At 44.5% G+C, this 19988-nt stretch overlaps 1 protein-coding gene across 2 annotated transcripts in view; it reads right to left on the bottom strand.

Moving 5' to 3' along the window:
• P4HA3 (prolyl 4-hydroxylase subunit alpha 3) overlaps positions 1 to 19988 on the bottom strand; it is a 37166-nt gene continuing 17178 nt past the window's right edge. The window contains exons 5-13 of one of the 2 annotated variants that reach the window (XM_032641373.1): positions 19244 to 19295; positions 17175 to 17338; positions 16755 to 16931; positions 12348 to 12412; positions 9850 to 10009; positions 9123 to 9185; positions 5435 to 5503; positions 4057 to 4153; positions 1 to 3273 (exon numbers count right to left, since the gene is read on the bottom strand). In XM_032641373.1, coding sequence (XP_032497264.1) covers positions 3203 to 3273; positions 4057 to 4153; positions 5435 to 5503; positions 9123 to 9185; positions 9850 to 10009; positions 12348 to 12412; positions 16755 to 16931; positions 17175 to 17338; positions 19244 to 19295 — 918 coding nt within the window. In that variant the 3' untranslated portion in view covers positions 1 to 3202. The remainder of the gene's footprint in view (positions 3274 to 4056; positions 4154 to 5434; positions 5504 to 9122; positions 9186 to 9849; positions 10010 to 12347; positions 12413 to 16754; positions 16932 to 17174; positions 17339 to 19243; positions 19296 to 19988) is intronic. The other variant, XM_032641372.1, reaches the window with a different exon arrangement.

Raw genomic sequence — 19988 nt, 5'->3', positions numbered from 1 at the left:
AACATCTTTATTAGAGTATAATTGTTTTACAATGGTGTGTTAGTTTCTGCTTTATAACAAAGTGAATCAGCTATACATATACATATGTTCCCATATCTCCTCCCTCTTGCGTCTCCCTCCCACTCTTTATCTGGTTTTGATATCAGGGTGATGGTGGCCTCATAGAATGAGTTCAGAAGTGTTTCTTCCTCTGCAACGTTTTGGAATAGTTTCAGAAGGATAGGTGTTAACTCTTCTCTAAACGTTCGGTAGAATTCACCTGTGAAGCTATCTGGTCCTGGACTTTGGTTTGTTGGGAGTTTTAAAACTACTGATTCAGTTTCAGTACTGGTGCTGGTAATTGGCCTGTTCATATTTTCTGTTTCTTTCTAGGTCCATAGATGGACCTAAAGATTACCATACTAAGTAAAGTAAGCCAGACAAAGACAAATATCACATGATATTGCTTATATGTGGAATCTAAAAAAATGATATAAGTGATGAACTTATTTACAAAATAGAAATAGACTCACAGACATAGAAAACAAGCTTATGGTTACCAAAGGGGAAAGGGGAGGAGGGATAAATTAGGAATTTGGGATTAACACATCTAAACTACTATATATAAAATAGATAACCAACAGGAGCCTACTGTATAGCACAGAGAACTATACTCAATATCTTGTAATAATCTATAAGGGAAAAGAATCTGAAAAAGAACATATATATATACACATATATACTGTATGTGAATCACTTCACTGTACACATGAAATTAACACAACTTTGTAAATCAGCTGTACTTCAATTTAAAAGATCTTCAGAGGCAGACCTGTATTCGAATCCTGCCTGTGCCACTTTATGTAACCTCAGGCAAGTTACACATTCTCTGCCTCAGTTTCCCTCATCTATAAAATGGAGATAATAGTACCTATTCATCGTGAGGACTGAAGGAGACAAGTACACCTCAGTTCTTATCACAGTGCTTGGCCAGTGGTAAATGGTCAGTATGTTACTAATGACAATGATAGTAGTCATTAACATAAAGAATCTTCCCTGTAGTGAATCTTGTGAGAGATACTGAGTGCAACACCAGGAACCCAGGTTGGAGAAAGCTGTTAGAAAAACAGTTGAAGAAGTGTGCAAGAAAGAAACAAAATTATAAACTAGCTATGTACCAAGCCACAGTCAGTCCTATTTAGAAATAGCTACCTACTAAGCATTTCTGGGGCTCCACAGACACACCACTTTCCCTGAACTGCTCTCACCTGCCTGAAGACAGATGCTCCAAAAGGAACTCAATTGTTAGAAATCCCCTCTTCAAGAGTTTCACCAACCAAGGAAGACTGACCCTTACCACAGGAGAAGAGACTACAAGTGGACATCACACCTAGATAAACTGTCACCATCACATCTCCCACCTATGGGCTATACTCTAAGGGCCCATTTATCATTCCTAGGAATCTAAGAGGGCTACATCCCCCCGTTCCCTCTTAAGATGATATTTCATCCCAAGTTCTAAGTCACCTCAGGGAGTTATTCATTTTCCTCTGGGTATCTTCCATGTATACATGATGTATACATGTCACTAAGCTTGTGGGTTTCCTTTTGTTAATATGTCTTTTATTACACAGGTTTCAGCTAAGAACTCAGACGGGTAGGGGGAAAGTACTTTTTCTTCCCTACATGACAGTAATTTAGTAGGAGGGTTTCCAGAGTCCTGATGCATTCAGCGGAAATACTGGGGATGTGACCAGCTGCTCATGGAGGCCCTTCAGGAAGCCGAACATCAGCACACCAGAACCTTTTCCTTGGGGCCCACAGAGCTCTGGGAGGCAGAAACCCTGACGTGCATGGTGCAGGGAGGGGGCGGAGGCAGCATAGTGTCTAAGCGCCTAGTCCTTGACTTGTGTGGCTTTTTTGTGAGCAAGGCACGCGCCCTAGCTCCCGTTGAGGAACCTGAGCCAAGTCGCCTGGAATGTTCTCTTTGCACAAGTCACTCATCAGTGCAGCCTTAGCTCATGCTAGTCCTTCTGCTGGGAAATGCTTCTCCTCACTAGACTCTGCCTATAAAAAAATTCTACCTGTCCTCCAAAGTACAACTCAAAGGAGGCCTTCTTATTCATTTATCCAAAAATATTTGCTGAATGCCTACTTATTTGAAACAGACCTTTTTCTGGGGATACCAAGAGGTATAAGGAGTGCAGGCAGCCAGGCAAATAAACAAATAGTGAAATTCAGTGAGATGGGGGCTACAATAGAGGCATTTACAAAGTATAGAGGGGTCTTAAAGCATTCACCCTGCAGGGAAGGCCACTGGCCACAATTAAATGAATAAAGTAATGTCAAGAAAAGTGTTAGGAAGAAAACAAAGTTGGCTAATGTGAACGAAAGTGGCTGGAAGTTTGGGTGTCAGAGAAGGCCTCTGAAGCGGCACTGAGCCGAGAGTGGAATGGTGAGACCAGCAGCAGCGAACGCAAAAGGCCCGAAGAGTGGGACCCATGTTGGTTTTGAGGAATAGAAAGAATGTCTTGTGTCTGGAATGCAGTGAGAAGGGAGCCAAGATGAGATTACACATAAATAAAATATTATACTCTGCCTTTTTCACTCACTATTACAAAGTAAGAATGTTCCTGGTTGTGAAAAATGATTTGTAAACATCTTTAATGACTGTATTAAAACATTTTTAATGGCTGTATTAAAAAATCATATTTTAAAGTTATTTTCTGTTTTAAAAATATCATCACATGAGGTACACTCCTGATACAGAGACACCCCCTGCTCAGCCTTCAGCAGAAGTCAGTAGGCAGAAGGGCATATGGGGGTCAGGCACCACCTGCAGGTGTCCTCACTGCCACTTCTGGGCCCCCGTGGTCAAGGCTCAAGTAGCAAAAGCCCCAATGACCAAACCCTGGAGACTGTTGATATGTCCTGTTCCCAAGAGAAAGTGTCTGAGCTCTAGAAACTTCTCTCTCCAGCCTCCTTGCCCCCTCCTTTCTATTGTTCATTCTACTGTGACTCATGGCTTGAGGAGAAACTGTAAGTTCTCAGATGTCCCCTGCTAGAGACCACTTCCTTGTCTTCCGTTTGCAAGGAATAGGCAATGCTGACAAAGTCCCTCCTCCAGAAGCTTTGCTCTCCTTTCTCCTCTCTTACCATAGCTTTTGGCTTCTGGCTTCTCTGGAAAGCCAAAGGACTCCTCCAGCTTCTCTCTGCCAACATTTTAGTCTTCAGGGCTTGAGCTGCAAGGTCTGCGGAATTCCTGTCCATACTCGTGTATCCACTTGTTGGCCACTGGGGGAAATGGGGAGGAAGAAGAGCAGGCTCAGCGGAGCAGACAGTAGCGATGCTCGCTCACAGGGCCATTAAATTCCACACCCTTGGCAACTCACTTGCCTCACCCCGGTCCCAGCCCTACTATGGACTACAAGACATTGCTTCAGCGGCAGTAAAGAGCAAAAAGGACAGTGGCACCTGGAAAAAGTCCCTGACAGGTCCTGCTACTACAGACTAATTTTCAAACCCGTGGGTACTGTGGTCACTTACCCTTCACGTAGCTCCTAAAAGCCCACCTCCCCCAGGGAACCATTCCAGGGTAATGAGAGAAAAGGGATGGATTCTCCTGGCAAAGTCCACCTCAGCACAAGAGTCCCTCTTCTACTTCTTTTTCTGTCTTCAGAGCTAAGTGCTCTTAGACACATATATGACATAAACACACCCCCTACTTACTTATCTCTTCCTTGTTTGACCATCTCCTCATGGGGAAGCACCTGATGGTTCTCTCCTTAGGATAGAGGACTGGGACTTAGCAACAATTATTCCTTAGCTGTGCTCAGGAATCAAGGCCCATCTGGTAAGGCCAATAAACTTTTACTGACACCTGCTCTATGAAAAAAGCCTGGCCTTATGGGCTCCCAATGTACTGGTGGCAACTAATCCAGAATCTGATCACCTCAATATAATGTGGCACTGTTAAGCTTTTGGAATGAAAAGGCTATGTTATTTTCCATCCATCCCCTATTTCACTTTACCCTGAACCCCTCACCCAATTCCCATGCCCAGAAAGACAGGCCTTACCCCACTTATCTCCTACCAGGACAGGACAGCCAGCATGAAGTGTGTCACCATTCCCTTCACCACTCCTATGCAGGTTCCACCAAAATAGTGCTGCATTCTGAAAACAAGCAGACCCCGCCCCAGGGGAGGTCAGCCCAGAATCTCAGTCCTTAGGAAGCACTTGACTGAGGACAAAGGCATGCATGTCATTAAACAAGAAAACTGTCCATGCAGATTGGGGGCAAGGCATGCATAAAATGCCACAAGATGGTATAAGCTGCCATTTACTCATTCACTCATGCATCCCTTATTGAGGGCCTGCTCTGCTCTAGGCCCTGAGGATGCAGAGACAGATCATGTCCAGTTGTCTCAGGGAGTTCAGTCTTGTGGGAGAGACAGACATAAAAACAAACGAGGATGAGACAGTGTGACAAGTGCTGGGGGAAAGGTGAGCACAGGGTGTCATAGGATCACTGAGGAGAGAAACTCGACAAAAAGCACAAGGTGGAACAAAATATTCCTCACACAACTAAGAACTTAACTGAGCCGCTGACTCTTCCTTAGGCACTTCCTAATAACACCCGCAGGAAGCTGGGATCATCATCCCCACCTCACCAGCAAGGAAGTTGAGACTTAGGGGCTTTAAATAATGCAACTAAGACAGAGCAAGGTCAGGACTCAAACCCAGGCATTTTGATTCCAAATCGTATATGTTCTTTTTCCCCCTGTCCCCCGCTTTTTTTCCTATACGCTTACTTTAACCTTGGCCAACCCCCTGAGTTTTGATAGATACCCAGCATTTACTCACTGAATGCTTAGGATGTGCTGGATACTGTGCTAAGTGCTATGAGACGTGATCTCAATTATTTGTCTTCATTTCATTCCTGAAGTAAGGGCTGTCATCCCTGATTGACTGATCTGACATTTGGGGGAGATATTAATTCATTAAACAAAACTCTTACCACACTGGCCGCCCTCTGTGCCTTGCTTGACATTATAACTCCTACTGCAATACGTTATGTTGACTTCTGGAGGCAAGGACTACGAGTTTTCCTCGGTACTCTCAGTGCCTCCAGCCTCCAGTGTTTACTAAAGGAATGACTGAAGGGACCACTTGTTGTCAAGGATCGAAGGGGACTCTCACCTTTGAGGAGCTCTATTGTAATGGGAAGGCACACATGTAATCATCCTCTTGTAATGTAAGTGTAAATAAAATAAAAAAGAGGCACAAGTAAATGCAGGAGTCAAAATTGAGGGATTATCTTTGATTCTGGGAATCAGGGGAGACCTCGTTTCATTCCCTCTCCCAGGAATAAGCTTGCAAGCACAGGCAGCATGAACGCTAGGGTGTTAGTTCTGCACTGCTAAAACCACCTGTTGGGGTCAGACCCCCACTCACCTTGACCACAGGCACGCTAAAGTTGCCGTAGATGAAGGCTGTGGCTCCTCCAGCTTCCACCGAGCTCAGCTGCAAGGCCAGAGGAAGAGCCAGGGTTGAAATATCCCGACTGCCCTACTCTGCCTCACATGACGTCTGATGTCATTTCTGCATAAATTCCCTCTTGTGTGCCCCTCTTTCAACTCTGGGAGAAATACTTATGGAAATACAATCACCCAATTTAGGAATTGAGAGAGCCTACTCAGTGGCATCAGTATTTGCCTGCAGGGCCACGAGAGGACAACGTTTAGAAATGCCCCCTTTCTTTACCCTTTGAGCTAACATCCTTATTGAGGGTTACCATAAGTAGATTCAAACTTCGAGGCCCTCAGGAAGAAATGAACAGTTTATGTCACAACCCAAGAAACAGACACGTCCCTGAAGTAAGTTTCATAAAATATTCTTAACTACATCAGATGCCCTCTGTTATTTTCCATTTTATTTTATTCTATTCTAGTTCAGATTTCTTAAATACTGACCAGATCCACTAACTTGATTTCACAGCCCACTAATGGATCATGACCAGTGGCTTACAAAACACTGTTTAGAATACAATGATTATATTTGAAAGCTGGGCATCACAGGAAATACTGATTGCACCTTTGGTGTGTTTCCCAGATCACTCAGACCCTCTCTAGGTAATCTCAGCTAAAGGGTTTCACCACTGGTATATTCTAGAATTATGGATGTACTTACTTAACTTGGAGAGTTTTTTCTGATTGTCAAAGAAATATGTAATAACCTAAACATTTTGAAAAATACTTTAAAATACTTAATATTATTCATCATCTTACCATCTGGAAAAAGAAAAAAGCACTGTTATGGTTTAACTGTAATAGTTAACATTTATTGAGCACTGGCCGTATGTTAGGCATCACACTAAGTCCTTACAAATATATTATCTCACTTATTCCTCACAACAAATATATCATCCTCACTATTCCTGTGAGTTAGGATTGTTATTATTTACATTCTACAGATGAGGAAACCAAGTCTCAGAGAGATTGAGTGGTTTACAAAAGGTCATATAACTCCTTGGTGACTGAGCCAGGACTGGAGCTGAGCCAATGCTGTCTGACTACAAAGTCCCTGCTCATAACCATTATGCTACATACACACTTGAACATTAGGTTATTTCCCACTGTTTACTATTATAAACAACACTATGAACATCTGAATGAGTAAAATCATTTTTGTGTTTTAGATTGTTCTCTTAGGAAAGAGTCTGAGCATTAGTATTATTGGGTCAAAAGTATATGCAAATATTCAATATTTTAGATACATACTGCTAAATTATTTTCTCACCAGCAGCATGACACAGAGTGCCAGTCTTACCTCGCCCTGGCTAACTGTCTACCAGCACATTCACAGATCCCACCATATTCGCCTGTGTTACAGAGCAAGGGCTATGGGAGTTGGGATGTTAGCACTTGTTAGAGGAAACTGAACTGACGTGGCAATTCAGAACCTGGAAAAGGCAGTGGTGATTTTTAGCACATCTTGGCTCCCCCTGTAGTCCTTTGGGAAGGGCGATGAGAGCAACAATTTGCTCCTTGTGTTCAAGTAACTAACAAACTGGATGATTCTGTTCAGACCCCTGCTGTCAGCCACTGTGGGTGTAAGCAAGATACAACAGAGGGAACCTGGACTTTCCTGCCGTCCTCTACCTGTGGTTTCACAGTATAGTGGGAAGGACGGACTTGTCCAACAAATTGAAAAGAGAATCGGATCTGTGTGCTATGAAGCTCATGAGCAGGGCATGGATTGTATGATTGCTGGAGGGGAGGGAAATCTTCCCTCTGTAAACCTTCCACTGTTTTGTACTGGGACTGATCTTATGTCCAGTCTGAGTAGAAAATCACTAACCTGATTTCAACTCAATCCTCCCAATACTTCTTAAAGATTATTTTCTCCCTATATAATATTACTCTTATGTTCTCCATAAATCTTATCTCTTATGTTCAGAAATGTTTATGATGGTCTTAACACCAACCTGAAGATGAAAGGATTGGGCATAACCTAGCATTTCCTAGGTCCCACGATCCCATTTATGGGGTCCTATGCTTGCTTTCTGGGATACATGATAGAAACATATTGTATGAAACTTCACAGAGAGATATCCCCTTACATTATTTCATCAGATCCTCATGAGAGCCCTGTGAGGAGGCACAGAGCAAGAAAACAAGCTCGAAGAATTGATGTGATCTGTGCTGAGGCCACATGTTAAGTGGCAGAACCAGAATTAGACCAACTGACTCCAAATCCAAAACGCTTTCCATTCCACTGTGTATCAAAGGCTTAAAATCCAAACATATACACACTCTTGCATTTGTCATTTAAAATTGCTGGGCTACCCTTACCATAGTACCCTTACCATAGTAAGTGGACCTCTGTAATCAGGGAGTCAGCTACAGAAGATGCTAGGGGGATAAAGAACAGAGAGATATTGGCCCCTAGATGTCCTATTCTTTGGTTGATATCAATGCACTTCACTGCCTGTGACCTCCCATGCCAGCTTTAGTCATCAACCAGAGATGTACCAGCAGCTGATCCAAGCTGTGTCTCCTGCCCAGAGAGCTGACGTCAGCCATCCCTCTGCCTGATCAGAATGTTCAGAATGACCATGAGAGGCCAGACACCATTGGCAATGGCAGCCTTCCAGTTCTGCATAAAATTAAAACCAAGCCACATGAAGAAATATGTTGGGATTGCCAGCATTAAAACTACAGAGTGCTGGCCTCTGAGTGTCCTTTCCTGGCTACACTGTGGAGACCAGTTAACAGGACTAAGGAAAGAGGGAATGCTAGGGTGTAGGTGTCTGCTATTCTAATGAGCCTGAAACCAGGCCTTCACCTTAGGGTGTTATGTAGAGCACTTACATTTGGCATGTTTATTCCTTCATTTAACAGTAATACACCTCTTATAATTTAAGTGACAGATGCCTGAAATTATGACTTGTCCATGGAGAAGGAGGTAAACCCACATGATCTGAAGGGAAGAGGATAGGTGAGATAATAAAGACTGGGTCCGAATTCTATAGGATCAGGTCAGAAACTAGGAGAGAAGGGCAATTTGTTTTAAGGGGATATAATGTAGATTTTAGTGAAGAATTTATGAGGAGATAAGGAAGAAAATTTTCACCGCATATGAGAGAGCCACACTTACTGAATTTCTCTATAGGCATCTCCGTTCTTCCCTCTTGTAATCTCAGCTGCTTCATTTCTCTCCTCTCTCCCCTCATAGCTCCACAACCTCACCTATAGGTCCATGCTTTTCAACACCAACTAGTCTATGGGACCTCAAAGACAGAGACACTCACATCCCCTTCCTGTGTTGTTCGGGTCCCAGGATCTCTTGGCCTTCGGTGTAACCCCACTTCCCATCCTAATCACTGACAATGACAAGGTCACATTGAGGTCTACACAATGTAAGCTCTTTGAGGGAAGGAACTGACTTGTATTGATATTTCTTTATCTCTCCTATAGTGCCTAACAAGAGTGCTGTATGAAATTCACAAACATCCTGGAGATTTTTCTGCTGTGAAATTCAGATAAAATCAGTATCTGATATTGCTTTGAAAACCATAAAATAAAAGAGATATAAATAGTCATTAAGTAAGCAGCCCTGGTCCCTCCAGAGCAAGACTCACGTAGATCATAAATGTTGCGACTCGGTTCCCAGAGTTCATTCTGTACAGTGGGCTGGTTGGTGACTGAGACAAAAATAGAACATATCATTATTTTATGCAGATGGCACCAGAGTAACAGCCAGGATGCCACCATAATACAGGGAGGAGAAAAATAGAGGAGTCACAGATGGGATATAGCCTTGAGCTATACCTAGCCAAGTATGTGCCTATCTTTGCTGGCAGGTACTCAATGTACTTTTTTCCTCTTACCACGTTATTAGATACTCATATAAGTGAACTGTATACTACTAATCAAACAAAATTGCTTGTTAATAGTGAAAGCACTATGTGAGGGGTTGATTGCACCTTCAGGTTCTTGGTGAAATAAATTAACATATAAAACATTACAGATAATTATTCTGTAAAAATACTCCAGTCATAAGCCTGGAGTTCCCAATTATTTGCCAAAGAGGCACACTTTTTTGTCATAGAAGAGTTTAATTGATATAATTTACATGTCATAAAATTCAATCATTGTAAGAGTGTTTTTCAGTGAGTTTTAGTAAAAAGAAGATGAGTCAGCAGCAATCAGCTTGAAACCAAGGCTTTCAATCTACCTAGAACGAGAACCTTTGTTCTAAACTTTCATGCGGTATTCTCTGGGGGCCCTAGAAGAGCTCTGTCTCAGAGAAATAAATAACACCCTCGTTGCCTACCCCACGAGATTGGTCACCGACCCCATGGTTACCGTAGCATGGTCAAAGTGAGGCTCATAGTGCCCTCCGATTCCGTAGTTTACCACCTGGAGATACTCTGCGTAGGGAGGCTGGACGTCAAGGCCTGTAAGGGAGGCAATGCGATGGTCGAGGGTCACCAGCACTGGGTCAACGGTGTCCTTTAGCCAGGCACTAAAACACACCACAGGTTGCAGCATCAGTGATCTGATGCCAGAAATGACTAAATATCTGTGAATGAATGATGTCAACTGCCAGAAGGAAGGAAGGAAGGAAGGCAAGGAGGACAGGAAGACAGACACGAATACCTAATTACCTACTCACTCCTCCTGTTAAGTCGGCCCAGTCCATTTTGTGCTCTATCTTAACATTCACACATTCATTCAACAAACATTCTCTGAGGCCTACTGTATGCCAGACCCTGTGCTAGGTGTGTGAAGAGTGAAGGTTCACGTCACCAGGCACTGGGATACAAAGAGAAAGAAGACAAAACCCTGTCTTTAAGAATGCTATGTTTAGAGACATCTCAATGGAGGAAGCTGGGTGCAATGGAAAAAGCTTTGGATTCAGAGGAGTAAGACCAGTCCCGGATCCTCGGCTTGACCCTTGGCCAGGCCCTTAACCTTGCACCTCTCTTAAGGTTCAGTGTATTCGTCTATAATATGGGGATGGTAATAATATCTGCTACACAGACTCAGGAAGATTGTGACAGACGATGCTCATGAAGATGCTTTGTAAGCTGTATGTTACTGATTGCTGTAAAACACAGAAAAATCTCTGCTCTTTTGCTCTACTTCAGGACAAACCAGGATAGGTCAAAGGCCAAAGAGCAAAGTTCAGTCTCTTTTCCTGAATGTCTTATTGAGGTTCTGATAAAGTGGAGGATTTGGCATCAGAATGTGGTCCCTGGGAAGTGAGGAAGTGCTCCCCAAGCAAAGCCAGTGAGCCTCCTGGAGAGATGATGAAGGCTCTTAAGGGAAGCACCTTGGCATGTCTGGGAAGACCACTTCCTTGGTCTATAGATGATGGATTAATTTGTTCATTCTTTTGTATGGAGTGCACGCATAGTGCTGTGCTGTGGGCTCTAAGGTTTACAAAGATACCCAAGACAAAGCTGTTGTGTTCAAAGAGCTCATGAGAGGAGACACACAAATATACACAAATACAACTGAGCACAAATCAAGGTAGAGTTAAAAATAAGAACCAGCCCTTAAAGTAAAGTTCTGGGGAGCACAGAGGAAGATGTTAATTCTGACTGGGGCACTGAGGTAAGATGGACATGTAGGCCAAATTTTGAAGGGTGCATAAAATTTCAATAGATAGAAAAGACATAGCAATATTCCAGGCTGAAGAAATAGCATAAGCACAGACATGGTGGGGTGATATACTACAGTGTGTGTCAGCACGAAAGCATTTAGTCTGTTAGAGAAGTAATGGGAAATAATGCTAGCAAAGTAGGCTCAGGGCATGTTGTAGAAAGCTGAGGACACTGTGGTCGGGAACCTGGTCTTTGTGGATAGTGATTTGGAGTGCATAGGTGACCTTTGAGGGACCAGTTCCAGTGAAGTTGTGAGGACAGAACCAAAATTCAAATGGGTGCACTGTGGGGGAGGGTGGGTAGTGAGAGGAGGCAATGAGGGTCTCAGTTTCTTTACCTGAAAAGTAAAGAGAATATCACCTACTCCCCTAAAAGCAATGACTCTAAACAGAAGGTGGAATTTTCTCCTTGACACTACAGTATCAGAAAGGTTAGCAAAGCAACGAAGCTGAGGTTAGACGGGCCTTTCAAAACTTAGAAAATAACTTCTAATGTAAAAGGTCCCCAAAACGTACCAGACCAAACAAGTTAAGCCAGATGATTCTGAATCCAAGCTTTCATCACTCACCTCGCTTCCCAGACAACAAAAGCATCCACCCAGCTTGAGGTCTGGCCTCTCCCCAAGGATGTCATCACCATCTCCCATGGCTCCGGTGGGGACCCTCCTCTTACGGTATCCTGTCCTTACAGCACAGACCAAGGGCTACAGTGGAGGGGGAGCAGGGATGGAGGGGAGGGAATACGGCTGGGCTCTCAACCACAGAAGGGATCAGATCCAGAGATTCTGGCCATCCCTCTTGCCTGAGTGGTGGCAAGTCATGCTTTGAATATGAGTCAGGAGGTAAAGTCAAATTCCAAATAGAGACAGGACTTGTTCCCTGGAAAAGCAATCCTGGTTAGGAGAACAACTACACACTTAATTTTTGGTCTAGGGCATAGGAGCTTTTTCAAGTCTCTCCCTAATGGCCTCCTAGTTAAGTTCTCAGACCATGTAACCACCTGAGAAAGGCCCTTGGGTAAGGGGAGTGGAAATTGCTCCCTCTCCACAAGAATGTACAGATGTAAACGTGAACTACTGTGGCGTCTCTAATGGCACCTGAATGGGTGTTGCTGACCTTCAGTCACCTGTGCCACAGGCCCAAGGGTGGCCAGCAGGCATGACCAGAGTCCCTGCCAAGAAAGGACCCCTCTTACCTTTTGCTGATGCGGTACTCCACTGGTAACTGCTTTTCGCCTGATGCCACCACAGATCTCTGTAGCTGGTGTGAAGGATGTAAGAGAAAGTCCAAGTGGTTATGATGCAAAGGGAAGGGCTCTCACTTCCATAGACACGCTCCTCTCTTAGCATAAGCCTAACAATCACCCATTTCTCCTTAATTAAAGGATATTTTGTACATGCTACTAATTTAGTGATAGTTATCAATCGTAAGTGACATAAAAGCTCAGAGTTGAAAATAACCTTTAGCTTCATATCTGGTAAATAGTAAAAACTGAAAAAGGTCTGAAAAAGTAGAACTGAAATACAAGTGATTTTGAATCCCGTTTGCATCTGCAAGACTGTGAGTTCTGTAAGAACAAGGACTGTTTCTTATTCATCTTTATATCCCAGTGTTTGGGGCAGGGCCTGACTGATGGTAAGTTAAATTAAATGAACACCTCCAATGACAGGACACTTTCTATCCTCAGAGGCAGCCCGCTACTTCTGAACAATTCTGATAAAAGCCCTTCCTTACAGAGAATCAAAATCTGTTTTGTTTGCAGCTGCCTTGGTTATGGGGAAAAAACAACCAAACAGGTTGGAAGTCACTAATTTAACTGAATGTCTCTATTTTGTTCTGAATGTCTAGATATAGATTTTAAATTATTTTTAAATAAAGTGGCCTCTAATTGCAAAAGTACTGTACCAGGGACAGAAAGAGAAATATTATTTACATAAGGATGTCTACTTCTGCATTTGTCATCAGAATGTGAGCTCCGTGAGGGCAAGGACTTGGTCTTTTTTCAGTGCTGTATCCCCAGGATGCAGAGAAGGCCTGGCAGGGAGTAGGTGCTCAATATTGGTGAAATGTACCCAGGAGTGAATGAACCAGAGTCCTGTGGCTAAAGGCACAGCCCTAGCACTTCACATGCAGTCACAGCAGAGCACGGAGCAACAAAGGGCATGTGACAGAAACCCTTTCCCTTCTCAGAGGCTTCTACAATATTATTATTCCTGCTGCTAAACCAGGTAGACAACCTTGGAAAAGGCTCTTCCCTTGCTTGGACCCATTTCCCCAGCTATAAAATGCAGCATGGGAACAATACATTCTTGTAGTCCTTCTCAGCCTCTCCCTCTACAATACTAGGATGCAGGGAATCGGTAGGTGACTGATGTCTCTTTCTAGTCCTCTAGCCAGCATCCTCTCCTGAGCCATTCATAGAGGAGTGAGGAGAGATTCATAGAGAGATAGTCCCTTCTGTTCTTTTCAGACAACATCAGTGGTTTAAAAACAAATCCTAGGGAATCTCCACTCGACCCTGCCCGCCCCCTCCGTTAAAGAGCCACACTGCATTTAATTCCTTTAAGAATTATTTACTGTGCATCTACAAGTCATTCATTTGGGGGGAAGATACTTATTGGTCGTTCTCTGTGCTAAGCACTGTGCTATGCATTGTAAATACAACATAGGAAACCAGACATAAGGCATCCAATGGGGCCCTAATGGACAAGTACAGGGTGCTATGGAAATACGGAGAAGGAGCATCTAGCCCATTCTTATGAAGGACAGGAAGCCTTCCCAGGATGCCCAAAAGACAACTGGAATCACACAGGTGGAAAGAGACCAAGGGAAGAGTGGTTCAAGCAGAGAGAAGAGTGTGTGGGGAGCCAGTGAGAGCACTGCCTGTTCATGGAGATGCAAGTTGTTTAGGGTGGCTAGGGTGTCAGTATAATGGGAACATGCTGCAGAGGGAGTGGCAGCAGCCAGGCCAAGGAGCTCTGTAATCATTTGAAAGCAAAAGTGACCCATCAGGGCTTCCCTGGTGGCGCAGTGGTTGAGAGCCCGCCTGCCGATGCAGGGGACGCGGGTTCGTGCCCCGGTCCGGGAAGATCCCACATGCCGCGGAGCGGCTGGGCCTGTGAGCCATGGCCGCTGAGTCTGCGCGTCTGGAGCCTGTGCTCCGCAGCGGGAGAGGCCACAGCAGTGAGACACCCGCATACCGCAAAAGAAAAAAAGTGACCCATTAAAGAGTTTAAGCGAGGGCTTGACTCAGTCAGATGTGACCCTTTGCAAATTGCTCTGGCTACAACGGCCTAATATGGAGCCAGGCATTTCAAGGACAACATATGATCCCTGCTAGTTTACAGTCTAGCTGGGGGGACAGGATGCTAACCCATGAAACTGATCGTGATTCCAGACAACACGTAAATGGCAGAATAAATGAAAGTACCAAACAGGTGGAGACAAAAACTGAGTTCAGAGGAGGGAGGTTACTGTATGTTGCCCCAAAAAGTGCTCTGAAAAAATGTTCCTCCTGAAAGAATCTATGAAAGTGGGCCAGAGTGGTCAGGGATAGGGGCCAAGAGAGGCATAGGGTTTCAGCTGAGTCTTCAAGGATGCGTAGGATGCAGATGGGGGAGGAGTGATGAGAGAGCAGAGAAACGCTTCTTTGAGAAACACACAGTGAAGAGGAGTAGAGAAATTCAACACAAGCCATTGAGGTGGCTGCCATCCCATGGGGCAGCCGCTACCACACACACCCCGGGCTTATTCCTGGGTGAGCCAAAGACCAGACAGGGATCAGCAACCCCAGCGAGACGCTTCTGGAGGAAGGGAGGGTGGCAAGATCTGTGCGTGCCAAACAGATGACCTGGCTACAAGGGATTAAATGAACATCTCCGAGTGGGCCGCCTGTCCTGTTACCACAGCAACAGAGTTGTCCTGAGGAAAAAGGAGCTTCGGCCAAACGCTCCCGCTGGCTCACTGAGAAGCCAAAGCTATTGAAAATACATCGTTCCAATTCACCAGGGAGGGGAGCTTAATCGCTTCAAAAACCTTCTGTACAAAGATTCCAGATTTCTCTGAAGGGCTTTTAGATGAAATTATTATTGCTGTATTTCTCCCTCCAATCCACGTCTGCTGTCAGAGACTTCCTCAAAATCTGCAGACCTGATCAGGGCACTCTCCTGTTTCAAACTGTCCCACAGCTCCCCGCCTGCCTTCGAGATAAAATCCAAACTCCCCAGCTTGGTACTTCCAGCGCTTCTAATTGTGTCTCACGTTGCAGTCTTATCTCCCATCACCTCGCACTCCCTCCCTTGCACACTTCAGCCCCTGAGCTTCCCCCCACTCTCTGGACACACCACACAGCAGGCCCGTGCACAGATTGTCTGTCTCCTTGGAATACCCTTTGCCACCTTTCACTCTGATGAATCTCAGGTCCACAGAGAAGCCTTCTCTGTTTCCAACTCTCCCCCTTCCCCCATTTGCTCTTCACCCAACTGCCTTTCCCTGCCTTTCCCTCGGAGGAAGTTTCGCCTTTTTAGGCTGCCGTAGCACAACTCCCTCACACACCTCTATTACAGCACGTATCACAGTGCATTGTTAATATGTTTTCCCCATTCTGCAGGAAGCTCCTAAATGGGAGCAAGCAATACTTAACCTCCTCGTAACAGCCCAAGCACCCGGTACAGCGTCTGGCACACAGCAGGTGAGCGACGGCCTGGCTGCCGGGGTGAATAGCACACCGTGAAGGCCACAATGTCTGCTTTGACACAGTAGTTCTGAGACCATCTTAATGTACCATTTGTAAAGAGGCAACATGCTTATAGTGGTGAGGTCGACTGCATGATTTTTCTAAATATTTGCCACACTTCCTGACGGACTAAACTCCCCTCCGCATCAACATCAAGCTTGGTGCAGAGTCTTCTCCATGGGAGAATAAGATATACTCGCCCTGCTGACTGCAGTGTTAGCTGTACGCTGTGCCTTAGCCAGGGAAACGTGGATGGAAGTAATGCCTGGTGCTTCCAAGCAGGCTTTAAGAACCAGCTAGTAGTTTGCCATCTCTGCCTTTTTCCTCTCGCATGAGACGGCAGTGTTCCAAAAAGAGGCTGCTCTGTTGGGCTGGGTCCCAGAGGAAGACAGCACGGGGCGGAGCTGCAGCCAGCCCAAGACAGACAGGAGGATGAAGCCAACCTCTACTGATGTTATAGACCTCTTCCACGTATATGGAATGACTGATATTGGGGGAGGGGGGTTCCTTTAATTTTTTTAGGTTAAATTTATATACGATGATATGCACAGATCTCAGGAGTACAGTTTGCTGAGTTTTGACAAAGGCATCCAGCCATGCACTCCACATCCCTAACCAGACATTGACAGCACATTTCCAATACCCCAGAAAATCACCTTGTATCCTTTCTCAGCCAGTCCTCTCCCTCCAGAGGCAACCACTACTGTGATTTTTTTCACCATTGATTAGTTTTATGGAATGGCTGGTATTTTGAACTCCTGAACAGATGAAGTATCTAGTTGTTCAGGCTGCCTATTCTCACACTTCTGAACACCAGTCATATAAAGAAACAAAGGGAAGTTCTTGGCAGGCCTTGGGGACACTCACCCATGGTTCTGCAAGGCCTCTGATTTTCTGAGCCTCAGTGTCACTGACAAAGTCATGGTAGAGAACAACATAGGGTTCCAGGTGGATGACCTCTTTCCGGACAGGCTGGAGCAGCAGGTAGGGACTGGAACTGGTCTCATAGGAGCAGTAGAGACTGGGGATCTGGTAGTGAGTAGGCTGAAAGGAAAGACTAGAATCAGCTTAAGAGAAGAAGGGTCTAGGAGCAGAAACCGATTTAGGGGAACTACAGCATAAAAAACCTGGAATGCAGAAGATTCAGAATTCAGTCACTGATGCTGTCCAAGTGAGCTTCATTTATTTTTTTTTAGTGCATCAGCCTTTCCCCTCACATCGTCCCAATTCTACCTTTTCTCCCTCTATCCAAGCCTGTTCCGTTTTTCATTCCCTGAGAAATCCTACCTGGGAACCCAGGGTCTGACATAACTCCTCATAGGTGTCCCTGGTCTGCAGGTGGGGTACGTTGGGCCTCTGGATGACAGCCTCAGCTACGGCCTGGTTAGGGCTCTCTGCCAAGAGCTTTTCGTATTTCAAGACATTCCTGGCCATCCTCTTATTATCTGGGCCTGGAAGAAATCGGAGCAGGGAATAACACAGGTTAACAAACAGTGGTCCCAGAGAGTGCCGCCAAGGTTTCCTATAGCTTCACTGTCACATGTGACCAGCAACTGGACACCTAAATAACTCTCTGTGTCCATGCACAGGAGGATGTAAGGCCCTCACTCCCAGGAGGGTACCTGGCAGTAAAAAAAGACTGAGTAGGGCCTGGTAGATCTGAAGGAACACTCTTAGACCAAGGAATCATGAGGATGTGGCTGTAGGATGGTGTGATGGTCAGTTTTATGTAGAGGGAAGAAGCTTCAATATTTTATCCATTCATTCACCAACTCTCCCGTGAACATCTACTATGTACCAGACACTGTGCTAGAGGCTAACCTCCCAGAGTTGAGAGTCTAATGGAGAAAAGACACATTAACTACTTACAACACAACACAACAAGGAAGTGCTATGAAACAGAAGTTCAAAGAGCCAAAGCCTATAGCAGAGAGACCGATCTATTCTTCCCTAGAGAACTGGAAGCTAATTTATTCCCAGCTCTACCACATCCTTCAAAAAATCCCTAACTGGCCTAGACATAGCAGAGCAGTATGGGACAAAGGGGTTCTAGACGTTGGTTCTAGCCTAGGTTCCTACAGGGGTCTTGTGTCTTGTTTGTGCCTGCTTTGGCTGCAGATCGCCCATGGATTGGAGCTACCCATGGCCTGCTAGCCTCTGTGCATGATTTTCAGTGCATTTCAGAAGGAGGTGCTGACTTGTTGTAAGGCTCACAAAGCATCTTTCTCTGAGGAGCTCAATGTCCTTCTAACCACCACTGCCACCACCACCATTATTCTGGCAAAGGAGGGGACAGAAATTACCATCCTTTTTTAACCAGAGAAGAAATGAAGTTTGGGGGAATGGAAATGATGAGCCCAAAATACCGACAAAAATATTGCAAAACCATTTATGGAACCAGGAATCGCAATTTGCTGTGCCCTACTTATCCACCTATAATAGTGCACAATTTGGTTTCTCTGGGAGAGGCAGAGATTTTAATAGATAAAGCACAAAGAAATAAAGAGGGGTTGGATTATCAATTTGTACCACTAACTGCCTACGTGTTTCCAGACCATACAGCTACTTCCTTATCCTGCTGTTTGCCAAATTATCAGAAAGGAATAACATTACTAAATGGATTCATTAGAAAGTGACAGTGAAATCCTACATGAAATACTTCATAAATATTGAAACATAATAGTGATTATGTATCTTACTTTAGTATCTAACTATCTTATTAAAAGAAAACCTGGGAAGCCATCTACCCCCAACATTTTAAGCAAAAATATTCAAGTAGAGCTAAGCTAGTAAATCTCCCTCCCAGTTTTACTCTGGTGAGGCGCTGCCTGAAGAGGGCTGAAGCTGAACTCTGTGGCCAACTGGGCAGGATGCTTGCATAGCAAAGTGAGCTCTGGTTTAAAGAGAATTGCTATCTTTCTATGAGCAGCCAAAGTGAACATCCCTGCTGAGTCACTCTCCTTCTTGCACACACAGCTCTCATTGATTGCACTCGTTCCCAGGTCTGCTCCCGAAACCTGGATCTTCAAATGTCCCTAAAGAAACTGGCTCCCAATCTCGGACTTGTTCTCTACTGAAGCAACACTAATATATATGACTGGATGGGGTGGAGGAGGAAGGGGACAGGTTGATATCTTTTTCTTAGCTTTCTAACTAACTTAAAAACTCGTGATCAATATGTGTAAGATTTAATCAAAAATTAGAAATGTGAAAAAAAAAATTAGAAATGTGCCTTGGATTATGAAATTAGAAAAATAAAAATAGACAGCTGTGTTTCATTTGCAAGGACTAAAGGCCAAGAGCAGAAGGGAGTTCCCAGTAAGTCAGACCTGTAGTTATCTTTTATCGTTACGTACTGTACAGAAGAAACTCTCGGGAGAGGCTGAGGGCACAGGAAATATTTCCCACCTATAAAAAAGAAAAAAAAGGAAAAGAAAGAGTTAACTGCACTAAGGATATCTCCTCTGATGAACCATGACATGGATTTTTTTAAAAACTATAAAATATTCTTACCAAGAGTAGCTAGTAAGACTCATTGAAAAGAGCTGCAGACTAAAATGTAGAGGTTCTCTGTTCTAATTCAGGATTTGAGCCCTGATCCAAATCAGGTCTCCTCAGTTTCCTCATTTACAAATGACTTATTAACACCCTTACCAGGGAATGGAGAAAAATAAATGAAAGTAAACTGTCTTAAAATGCCCTCAAGTCTTTCAAAGCATGCAAAACCATGTAATTGTAGGGTGTTGTTATTTTGGTATATTTTATTATTAAAATTAATATGGAACTATAAAAACCCTACTAAAGGGCTTCCCTGGTGGCGCAGTGGTTGCGAGTCCGCCTGCCGATGCAGGGGACACGGGTTTGTGCCCCGGTCCGGGAAGATCCCACATGCCGCGGAGCGGCTGGGCCCATGAGCCATGGCCGCTGAGCCTGCGCGTCCGGAGCCTGTGCTCCGCAACGGGAGAGGCCGCAGCGCTGAGAGGCCCGGGTATCGCAAAAAAAAAAAAAAAAAAAAAAAACCCAACTAAAAATATAATTTGCTCTCCAGGCTCAGTACTTCTGAGAGTCCACAAAGTTAGAGGAAGGCAAAGGAAGAACTAA

This window comes from Phocoena sinus, chromosome 8 (assembly GCF_008692025.1).
Source record: "Phocoena sinus isolate mPhoSin1 chromosome 8, mPhoSin1.pri, whole genome shotgun sequence".
NCBI classification, from domain to species: domain Eukaryota; kingdom Metazoa; phylum Chordata; class Mammalia; order Artiodactyla; family Phocoenidae; genus Phocoena; species Phocoena sinus.
Note: the sequence above shows the minus strand (reverse complement) of the source record. Positions and strands in the feature narration are given on the sequence as shown.